Source organism: Monodon monoceros, unplaced genomic scaffold (assembly GCF_005190385.1).
Source record: "Monodon monoceros isolate NGI ecotype Baffin Bay Population unplaced genomic scaffold, NGI_Narwhal_1 Super_Scaffold_16, whole genome shotgun sequence".
Lineage (NCBI taxonomy): Eukaryota > Metazoa > Chordata > Mammalia > Artiodactyla > Monodontidae > Monodon > Monodon monoceros.
In genome coordinates, this window is record NW_021703772.1 from 13042376 (window position 1) to 13054663 (window position 12288).

Sequence of the window (12288 nt, forward strand, 5' to 3'; positions counted from 1 at the left end):
TCATAAAAGAGCAATCTACATATTTATATAATTTTGGCTTTAAGTACACACATATGCATGCATGCATTTGGACTCAAGAATTTTTTCCCATGTCTCAACTGAGCCCTGATTCTCTCCTGTTACTGAAGTCATAAGTTGGTAGAAGAGATTTGAATATGTCCAGTTTTGCAATTGTCTTTTGATTAAGTGTTCTGAAGAGAAGGTGAAATTTGCATTGAGAATCACTCTTCCACAGAAGTTGACCATTTCTGCACTGAATCTTAATAGTCCATCTGGTCCACTGGCCACCCTCAAAGAAGCAGTACAGCTTAAGGCTTCTCAACCCATCCTTAGAGGTCCTTCTGAGGAAAGATGTTGAACTTGAACCTAATGTTTAATAAGCCTCACTGACCATAAAGTAGTTTTCCAAGTCTGAGATAAGTCTTTGCTGCTGCTGTAATTTACTCACTGTCTCCTCTTCTGTCCTCAGAAGGAATAAAGATAACAGAGCTGCTGTCTTCTGTTTGATAACTAGCTATTTAGAGGCTTAGATCTTTAGATGGTGAAGGGATCTGAAAGAATTATGAGCTTCTCTACTTCAGGAATTAGCTACCTACAGCATCTCAGATGAATGATAATAAGTTCTATTCTTAAGACAATTGAATCACCACTCAAATGTTTCTTCTGTGGGACAATCATGATTTTCCACATGTGTCTACTTTGAATGCCCCAGGTCCCCTTCCTGGGGGGTGCTATTCGGAAGTGTATACATTACACTGCTTCCAGGAATGTTTCCAGGAGCATTACACTCCTGATAACACACTCCTTACTGTCTGTTTGCCTTGTCTGTTTCATTTTCCCCTCCCCTTCCAATGGGTCTTTTATTCCTCTTTATTCTTGAATCATTCTAGGCCCTCATCATTCAGAGACCACTGTTCCAAACCAGTAACCTGCTTTTGAAAACAATCTAATGTAAATAATTATGCAGTTTTCTGGCAGTAAAAGTAGGAAAGGGGTGATTTTTGGAAACAAGATCACAGGATATAAAGAGAAATGAAAGGCACCATATATCAATAGCAGAGGAAACTTAGGAACAATATTTAAAATTTACAGAAGGCAGATCTCTAGAGCCTTTTAGTTTATTAACAAGTAAATGAAACACCCAAATTGTCTCTAAAACATCAATGTGTTACAAGTTGAAGGACATACTGATGACCTTGACTCATGAGTAAAAAGGCTCAGAATTCTAATCTGTTCCAAGACATCAGAGGAACAATAGAGGTACACAAACAAACAGACACACAGACACACACCCATCTTCACTGCAGTGATATTCATTATAGCAAAACAAACTGGAACCAACCTAAGACTTCATCAAAGAGATAATGATTAAATAAAGTATCATGATGTATATGCCCCTCCTAAAAATGGTGTTTCCCAACAAACTGAATGCCATGGAAAATAGTCACAAGAAAATAACTGAAAATATAAAACACAGAACTCTACACACTAGGATTTCGATTTTGTAAATATACATATACACATGTTATTCACACATATAATCTCACAAACACACACTCAAGATGTATTTTCACATATATGTGAAGTAGGAAAAAACTGAGCATAAGTGGCGATTTTCCCTATAGAATGCATGGATTCGCTCCATCTCCAGGCACTTATTTGTATTCTTCAATATACTCTGAAGCTTTTTTTTTTTTTTTTTTGGCTACATAGGCACTTGGACACCAATATGGGAGAAAGGAGAGATGAGGCTATTAGAAAAGATGGTACATGCTTCCTGGGCACCCGTCTCATGGACTAGGTTTGAGCTTCGGTAGAAGGATTAGGCCAGAAGATGAGGGAGCTTTTGTGAGGGGCTGGCGAGCCCAGGTGACAAAGAAACCTACCCAGTTGAGGAAAGGACCACCTGGCTTCCACTCTCTGCTGCAAGCTACTGGGAAACTTGGAACACTGGGCGCTCAGGGAAGCCAACTGGGGAGAATGTCAGGGACAGACGGGGTAAGAGAAAGACCTTGGGACCTCATAGAGCCATGCTCTCAAGTTGGCCACTGGCAGCACTGGACACCCTGAAGCATTTTCCGCAACTGACACACAAAAATCTGAATGCGCCTGTATCAAAACACACTTGCAACTACTCTCCCACCAAGGGACTCTCAGGAAAAACTCAGGAAAGCTGAAACATTTATTCAAGCAAGGCTAAAGAGCTGGTGAGATATAGTGTTAACCGGACCTAATTTATAATCATAGACCAGCAAGGAGACTAAGATATATTTGATTTATGTATTTCATGGCTGAGGAAAAATATAAATATAGGTAGAAATAGAATAGAGATTGAAGTAGAGACTTTAATACGTATATGTGCACACGTGTGTGTATACTACAAACGTACACACAAACATGCATAAATTCATATTCACTGGAAGTACAGCAAAATGTTAAAAAAATGATCATTTCTAAAGATGATTACAATTTTTCTTCTTTATATTTTCCTGCATTACAAAGCTCCCTAATGATCACGATACTTCTATAATCATACAGATAATACTAATAAAAGCAAGAAAATATAAATTTTAGACATATTGCTAGGCAAGATAATTTTCTAATGATTCAAAGCTTAAAGGGAGCTGGAAAACTCATATATTGCTTTCCTTTTCCGACGCTATAAATTAAATACATTTTTCTGGGTGTCACTTGACAACACCCACATAAATAGCCATCCCCCCTGGATTCCTCTTTTCTAAGACTCAGGGGGAGGGAGACAGGACTATGCGACCCAGGGAGGAAGGCAGATGCTGGTTAGTATGCGGACCCAGACACGTGACCTGAAGTTTCTTTCTAAGTGAAGTGGGCCTGGCGGGTTTTACCTTCGTTCCGCTCGGGGCCTTTCCCGCTCTTACTGGCCGCCGTGCTGTTGACCGTCTCGGACGACGTGCTCAGCTTGGTGCTGGGGTCCCTCTTGGGCTTGGGGGGTGGTTGTCTCCGGGAGCTACAGCTGCTGTCATCGTCTGTGCCCCCGACCGAGTGCAGCGACTGCGACCTCACAGAGAAGCCACTGGAGCAAGGATGGGGCAGCCTGTCCTGAGGAGCGGGCATCGTCATGAATCCCATGCGGAAGTGTTTGCCCGCGTAAGTTCCTTCGTGGCCTCGCCCTACTTCTCCACCTATGCTGTAAAAGAAAGACGAAACCCGTGCCAAGTGAGCCAGGATGTGCAAGATCATGGGCACAAGCATATCTATAACTGTTGATAGTTCACATTTTAACTTGACACTGGTGAAGAAACGTTTCCAATAACATGAAAATATTCTATGCTTTTGCATTCAATATGACAGTAAAGCAAATACAATTTAATCATAGTCAGAAATTCTGGTATCCTGGTATCCACATACTCTCAAAATAGTATTCTAAAGGAAAAAAAAAAAAAGCCACCACGTAGCACATGTCATCTTCAATTGCTCTTCTCTACTTTCAGGTAAATCTTGTCCGTGGCTTAAAAAGGAAAAAAGAATTCCTTGTGACAATGACTTGTAGACTGCCTTTTTTTTTTTTTTAATTTTTATTGGAGTATAGTTGATCTACAATGTTAATTTCAGGTGTACAGCAAAGTGAATCAGTTATCCATATACATATATCCATGCTTTTTTAGATTCATTTCCCATATAAGCCATTACAGAGTATTAAGTAGAGTTCCCTGTGCTATACAGTAGGTTCTTATTAGTTATCTATTTTATATATAGTAGTGTATATATGTCATAGACTTTTGACACATGACTGAGGTCAAGGGGGCAGCATTTGAAACTCTTCTCCACTTCATCAAGTTCTTTTTTTTTTTTTTACTTTTACCTAGTTAATATAGAGGGGAAAACAAAACAACAACAACAACAAAAGGGGTTCTGTTACCAGTACAAGGGGGGAGAGAGAGATAGGAAGTGAAGAGGAGGTAAAGGAAGGAAGGGAAGGAGGGAGGGAGGGAAGGAGGAAGGAAGGAAGGAAGGAAGGGGAAAATACTTGCTTAAATCAACAGAATAATTGCTAATCTCTCTCGGGTTTCCAGAATCCTTTGGTTACACTAGTAACTTAGTTCTACTAATAGATTAGTCTCACAGAATCAAATAGCAGCATCTAATAAAGACATGTATCCAGAGTTAAAATCTCATCCGATCCTAGGATAGTCCTATTCAGAGTATGCAAGGTTTCCAAATGTAAGGTTTTTAAGTTTTACACTGGAAAGTTTGAACAGAAATTTTAAAATATATAAGAAAACTCTCTCAGCTTGAAGCTCAGTTAATCATATAGGAAATGACTGTTGGGCACCTTTCTATTCTATTAAGTAATGGTGACTCTATGAAGAAAAAGGAAATGGATGTCAATATGAATTTTTTTTTTTGTTTTTTTGTTTAGACCTTTAATATGCCTTTCATAAGCACCAGCACGAAAGTGGATTAAAAGAAGATACAAGCAAATAGCTAGATTATCATTAGATTGGGGGGAAAAAAGTTGAGGATAGAGCAATTTTTTTTTTTTAAACATCTTTATTGGGGTATAATTGCTTTACAATGGTGTGTTAGTTTCTGCTTTATAACAAAGTGAATCAGTTATACATATACATATGTTCCCATATGTCTTCCCTCTTGCGTCTCCCTCCCTCCCACTCTCCCTATCCCACCCCTCCAGGTGGTCACAAAGCACTGAGCTAATATCCCTGTGCCTTGCGGCTGCTTCCCCCTAGCTATCTACCTTACTACGTTTGTTAGTGTGTATATGTCCATGACTCTCTCTTGCCCTGTCAAAGCTCACCCCTCCCCCTCCCCATATCCTCAAGTCCGTTCTCCAGTAGGTCTGCGTCTTTATTCCTGTCTTACCCCTAGGTTCTTCATGACATTTTTTTTCCCCTTAAATTCCATATATATGTGTTAGCATATGGTATTTGTCTTTTTCTTTCTGACTTACTTCACTCTGTATGACAGACTCTAGGTCTATCCATCTCATTACAAATAGCTCAATTTCATTTCTTTTTAAGGCTGAGTAATATTCCATTGTATATATGTGCCACATCTTCTTTATCCATTCATCCGATGATGGGCGCTTAGGTTGTTTCCATCTCCTGGCTATTGTAAATAGAGCTGCAATGAACATTTTGGTACATGACTCTTTTTGAATTTTGGTTTTCTCAGGGTATATGCCCAGTAGTGGGATTGCTGGGTCATATGGTAATTCTATTTGTAGTTTTTTAAGGAACCTCCATACTGTTCTCCATAGTGGCTGAACCAATTCACATTCCCACCAGCAGTGCAAGAGTGTTCCCTTTTCTCCACACCCTCTCCAGCATTTATTGTTTCTAGATTTTTTGATGATGGCCATTCTTACTGGTGTGAGATGATATCTCATTGTAGTTTTGATTTGCATTTCTCTAATGATTAATGATGTTGAGCATTCTTTCATGTGTTTGTTGGCATTCTGTATATCTTCTTTGGAGAAATGTCTATTTAGGTCTTCTGCCCATTTTTGGATTGGGTTGTTAGTTTTTTTGTTATTGAGCTGCATGAGCTGCTTGTAAATTTTGGAGATTAATCCTTTGTCATTTGCTTCATTTGCAAATATTTTCTCCCATTCTGAGGGTTGTCTTTTGGTCTTGATTATGGTTTCCTTTGCTGTGCAAAAGCTTTGAAGTTTCATTAGGTCCCACTGGTTTATTTTTGTTTTTATTTCCATTACTCTAGGAGGTGGGTCAGAAAGGATCTTGCTGTGATTTATGTCATAGAGTGTTCTGCCTATGTTTTCCTCTAAGAGTTTTATAGTTTCTGGCCTTACATTTAGGTCTTTAATCCATTTTGAGCTTATTTTTGTGTACGGTGTTAGGGAGTGATCTAATCTCATACTTTTACATGTACCTGTCCAGTTTTCCCAGCACCATTTATTGAAGAGGCTGTCCTTTCTCCACTGTACATTCCTGCCACCTTTATCAAAGATAAGGTGTCCATATGTGCGTGGGTTTATCTCTGGGCTTTCTATCCTGTTCCATTGATCTATCTTTCTGTTTTTGTGCCAGTACCATACTGTCTTGATTACTGTAGCTTTGTAGTATAGTCTGAAGTCAGGGAGCCTGATTCCTCCAGCTCCTTTTCTTGTTCTCAAGATTGCTTTGGCTATTCGGGGTCTTTTGTGTTTCCATACAAATTGCGAAATTTTTTGTTCTAGTTCTGTGAAAAATGCCAGTGGTAATTTGATAGGGATTGCATTGAATCTGTAGATTGCTTTGGGTAGTAGAGTCATTTTCACAATGTTGATTCTTCCCATCCAAGAACATGGTATATCTCTCCATCTATTTGTATCATCTTTAATTTCTTTCATCAGTGTCTTATAATTTTCTGCATACAGGTCTTTCGTCTCCTTAGGTAGGTTTATTCCTAGATATTTTATTCTTTTTGTTGCAATGGTAAATGGGAGTGTTTTCTTGATTTCACTTTCAGATTTTTCATCATTAGTATATAGGAATGCCAGAGATTTCTGTGCATTAACTTTGTATCCTGCTACTTTACCAAATTCATTGATTAGCTCTAGTAGTTTTCTGGTAGTATCTTTAGGATTCTCTATGTATAGTATCATGTCATCTGCAAACAGTGACAACTTTACTACTTCTTTTCTGATTTGGATTCCTTTTATTTCCTTTTCTTCTCTGATTGCTGTGGCTAAAACTTCCAAAACTATGTTGAATAAGAGTGGTGAGAGTGGGCAACCTTGTCTTGTTCCTGATCTTAGTGGAAATGCTTTCAGTTTTTCACCATTGAGGATGATGTTTGCTGTGGGCTTGTCATATATGGCCTTTATTATGTTGAGGAAAGTTCCCTCTATGCCTACTTTCTGCAGGGTTTTTATCATAAATGGGTGTTGAATTTTGTCGAAAGCTTTCTCTGCATCTATTGAGATGATCATATGGTTTTTCTCCTTCAGTTTGTTAATATGGTTTATCACATTGATAGATTTGCGTATATTGAAGAACCCTTGCATTCCTGGAATAAACCCCACTTGATCATGGTGTATGATCCTTTTAATGTGCTGTTGGATTCTGTTTGCTAGTATTTTGTTGAGGATTTTTGCATCTATGTTCATCAGTGATATTGGCCTGTAGTTTTCTTTCTTTGTGACATCCTTGTCTGGTTTTGGTATCAAGGTGATGGTGGCCTCGTAGAAGGAATTTGGGAGTGTTCCTCCCTCTGCTATATTTTGGAAGAGTTTGAGAAGGATAGGTGTTAGCTCTTCTCTAAACGTTTGATAGAATTCACCTGTGAAGCCATCTGGTCCTGGGCTTTTGTTTGTTGGAAGATTTTTAATCACAGTATCAATTTCAGTGCTTGTGATTGGTCTGTTCATATTTTCTATTTCTTCCTGATTCAGTCTTGGCAGTTTGTGCATTTCTAAGAATTTGTCCATTTCTTCCAGATTGTCCATTTTATTGGCATAGAGTTGCTTGTAGTAATCTCTCATGATTTTTTTTATTTCTGCAGTGTCAGTTGTTACTTCTCCTTTTTCATTTCTAATTCTATTGATTTGAGTCTTCTCCCTTTTTTTCTTGATGAGTCTGGCTAGTGGTTTATCTATTTTGTTTATCTTCTCAAAGAACCAGCTTTTAGTTTTATTGATCTTTGCTATCGTTTCCTTCATTTCTTTTTCATTTATTTCTGATCTGATTTTTATGATTTCTTTCCTTCTGCTAGCTTTGGGGTTTTTTTGTTCTTCTTTCTCTAATTGCTTGAGGTGCAAGGTTAGGTTGTTTATTCGAGATGTTTCCTGCTTCTTAAGGTGGGCTTGTATTGCTATAAACTTCCCCCTTAGAACTGCTTTTGCTGCATCCCATAGGTTTTGGGTCGTCGTGTCTCCATTGTCATTTGTTTCTAGGTATTTTTTTATTTCCTCTTTGATTTCTTCAGTGATCACTTCATTATTAAGTAGTGTATTGTTTAGCCTCCATGTGTTTGTATTTTTTACAGATCTTTTCCTGTAATTGATATCTAGTCTCATGGCGTTGTGGTCAGAAAAGATACTTGATACAATTTCAATTTTCTTAAATTTACCAAGGCTTGATTTGTGACCCAAGATATGATCTATCCTGGAGAATGTTCCATGAGCACTTGAGAAAAATGTGTATTCTGTTGTTTTTGGATGGAGTGTCCTATAAATATCAATTAAGTCCATCTTGTTTAAGGTATCATTTAAAGCTTGTGTTTCCTTATTTATTTTCATTTTGGATGATCTGTCCATGGGTAAAAGTGGGGTGTTAAAGTCCCCTACTATGAATGTGTTACTGTCGATCTCCCCAATATGAATTTTTAAGAGAGGTTTTTTTAGAGTTTTCCCCATTTTTGCTCATTCACCAGTAAAGGAAACAAAAAGAAGAATTGTTAGAAATATTGGGTTGATTTTCTTAGACATGTATGAAGTAAAAAAGTGTCTTTGAGTATATGAATTTTGGAAGCCTGTTGAATCTACCTTTCCAGATATAAATTTATTTGGGCCTTTTTTAAATCTTAATTTTAGCTGGCTCTTTATTGTACCTTTCATGACTCTAATGTTTGTCATACATTTTACATTCCAGTGGGAAAAATCATGGTAAATATTTGTTTTTCCCCCTTCGCTGAAGGAGTTATGACAATTATATGACCCTTGTGAATAGAGCCAGAAAGGATTCAACAAGAATATGTGACTCTGATTCTGGTATTTAATTCTGATCACAACTTGCTATTCAACCACAAATGTTTTCTTTTTATATTTATTTCATTTTTTTTCTGAGTATTATGAGTCGATATTCAGGTACTAGATATACTATCTTTGCAAAGCAAAATGAAGAAATATCAGTGCACTAACTGGAGCAGTGGATACCTAGAAGCATGAATGAAATCAAGCAAATGTCTAAGTGGAAGTTTTCACATCGTAGTAGTCAGTATCCTAAATCCATGTAGTGTTTTCACCTATTTCATGTTCTGCGCTTTCTTCAAGAACATCAACAAAAAATTAAACTAGAATAAATTCAGATGGAATGGTTTGTGAAAAATCAGTAAGCATTTAAGGCAGAATGGTGTGGTGGAGGTGAGATCAGGGTGTGATGGAATGGGAAGATTTGTCATTGATTGGTGATGATTGTGACAATCTTTCTCAAAGAAGATGAAATATTTGATCTCATCTAAATTTGCCTCAATCATTTTGCATGTCTTTTCCTTATTTCTGCTGCCATATTACTGAATAAAAGGTGCTTTGAGGATTATTTAGACAGTCATTCCCAGTAACATATCCACGTGAGGGGATTTATGCATGTATTAATGCACATAGGCATTTATGAGAGTTATGAGGAATAATTGTATCAGCAATTTCTCTGTTACTTTTGACCTAAAAGGGGCCTACACATTTTCCCAGACAGATAATTAGCTCTGCTGCTTCAAAATTACATTTTTTCAGCATAAAACAATTTCCTGTAACTCTTTATCCTTTTGTTCATATATGTAATGTGTACACACATAGACACACACACACACACACACACACACACACACACCACACACAAACACTTTTTCCAAAGAGAAATTCAGTGTATGCTTTAAACAATGGCAGGTCTCAGGTACAAATTCAATTTGACCAGGCTGTGAATGCAGGATGAAGATGTGGGGCTATGGTAAGTTGGATAGAAAGGCCGTTATCCAAGGCTGAGGGTAAGCAATAAAGGCTATGGTACACCTAGGTTCAAGAGACCAGTAAAGATGATTAATCTAAAGGAAATTGAATATTATGAAACATAGCATACAACTAATTCCTGAATTTAGGATAGCACCATGTGGAGTTTTTAAAAATTCCTAGACCCATACTAAGGACAAATACCTAATCATATTTGTTGAATCAGGATCTCTGTAGCCAGTTAGCCATGCTCTGTAACTAATGAGTTTCTTAAAAAACTATATCCAGATTTTTTTTTTTTTTTTTTTTGCGGTACGCGGGCCTCTCACTGTTGTGGCCTCTCCCGTTGCCGGACGCGCAGGCTCAGCGGCCATGGTTCACGGGCCCAGCCGCTCCGCGGCATGTGGGATCTTCCCAGACCAGGGCACGAACCCGTGTCCCCTGCATCGGCAGGCTGACTCTCAACCTCTGCGCCACCAGGGAAGCCCCTATCCAGATGTTTTTGATGTAGTCAATCCAGAAACCCCCAGAAACATTAAGAACAATAGTTAGAGACATTAATGAGCTGACATCTGTTAGTTAGAAACAGCCAGGGAAACAGAGTTATCAGAAAGTGGGACAAAGGAGACTTACCAGAGACCAGGCAAAATATCACAGATAAGACAAGGTACAATGTATTAGTCAGATCTTGTTAGGTTACCCTGAAGTAACAAATAATCCCCTATTCTTAGTTATTTTTAACAACACAGGTTTACTTCTTGCTTGTATTCTTTGGGTCAGCTGTGCTCAGCTGTGGCTGTATTCCACATGCCTTTTTCATTCTCGGATCTAGCCCCTACTGAGATATGTTCTCATGGCAGAGAGAGAAAAGCACTCACGGAACCACACAGTGTCTCTTAAAGCTTCTGCTCAGATGGGGCATGTAATGTTGAACTCACATTCCATTGGCTAAAACCAGTCTTATGGCCAAGTTTGATGTCAATGGAGTGGGGATAGATTCTCTTCCAACAGGAAATCACTGCAAGTGACGTGACAATATGTGGGGATGCATAATCCTCTTCCAGGTAGGGGACCAAATACAGGTACAGCACTTGTAGCATATGCCTCTGAGATGTCCCTTCAGGAGGGAACTTGACATTAGGAATGAAGGTAGCTGACAACTAGTGACACATTGAGGGGTTTTGTGCTTCTTGCCCCCATAATTCTGGTCTCTACCTAGTTAGAAGTCTTGGTCTCCAAAGCGGGCATACTCTTTCTCGAAGATACGGTAAGGGTCCCATTGAACAACAAGGCTATAGCTGCCTCCTAAGTAATTTGAGCTCGCTTTGTATAGTGGCCAGCAGACAAGAAGACAGGTCTCCATTGTGGAAGAGATCATGGACCCTGATCAATAGGAGGAAGCGGAGCTGCTGTTACAAGATGGTTCAGAGAGAAAAATGTATGGGACCCCTCTGGTTACTCCCTTGCCCAGCTGTGAGTTTGAAAGGTCACCTGCAGCAAGCTGGCCCAAGAAGGTTGACCGGATGGTCCAACCTCTCGTTAAATTAGTCTCACCACCAGGCAAGCCACTGAGACCAGCAGAGGTGTTAGTTGAGAGTGAGGTGAATTTAGAATAAGTGTGGGAGGAGGGAGATAATGCATATCAATTGCAACCCCCATATGAACTGCAGTGAAAGGAGCTATAGTTTCTCACACCAACTGTCCCCTCGTAAGTTTTCCCTCATGAAGCATCCAACAGGATCCATGAAAGAGCTGGTCCCCAAACCTGCAGAAGAGCATCTGCTGAGCATAAGGGGTGAATTGCGGCAGCCATGAAACTTCTCTAAGGACAGCACTTAGCTGACAGCCACCAGCCATAGAGTCTTCAAATCGGATGCAGCATTTAGGTCAAGGCCACTCTGCCCATGGAAAGCTCCTAGCTAACAGCTGAGCATATGAGGTATGGGACCTGGCTATTTCTGCCCAGTGTGGGAGTGCTTGTGTCTGAGTTTCCCTGTTGGGCTGGCTGAGACTTGCCCATAGCTACACCATGGTCTGAAGCTCTTCCTATCCAATTATTTTTCCTTCCCCTTCTCCTTCCACAGGTGTCATGCTACGTTGTGGTCTGAGGCTTTTTCTGCCTATTCCTGCTCCCTCCTTATCCCAGGCATTCTCCTCAATAAATCTCTCCCTCTAAATTTCATCTATCTTGGTATCTGCTTTCTGGAGGTCATGAACAAACATTCTTGGGAACGATCATACAATCTATGACATTCAGAAACCAAAGAAGCAAGAAAGAGAAAGTCTAATAACAAAAGTGAGACCCCAGAAATAAGAAATGCCTGTGAAAATAGGACAGTCTCTTGCTTCAGACTGGGTATTTAAATGCTGGTTGGGAAAGTAGGAACTAACTCCACTATAGGAATAGTTGGCTTGAAGTGAAAATTTCGTGGGCTGAAGAAAGCAGAGTCTTTTTGCAGTAAGACTCTAGTGCTCAAGATAGATTAAGCCTGACACATCTCATGTTATAAAAATAAAAATAAGTTTCATAACCCTGAATTTAAAGAAGTACACTTTTTCTCACACAATGAAGGTAATGTTGCAAGACGTAGTTGTCTGTTGGTCTGTCTGTCTATTACAAAATTTAA

At 39.1% G+C, this 12288-nt stretch overlaps 1 protein-coding gene across 1 annotated transcript in view; it reads right to left on the reverse strand.

The window, feature by feature from the left end:
- NYAP2 (neuronal tyrosine-phosphorylated phosphoinositide-3-kinase adaptor 2) overlaps nucleotides 1-12288 on the reverse strand; it is a 204186-nt gene that overhangs the window by 103393 nt on the left and 88505 nt on the right. Inside the window, exon 2 of the mRNA XM_029226104.1 lies at nucleotides 2865-3166. Within this exon, the coding sequence (XP_029081937.1) occupies nucleotides 2865-3166 (302 nt within the window). The remainder of the gene's footprint in view (nucleotides 1-2864; nucleotides 3167-12288) is intronic.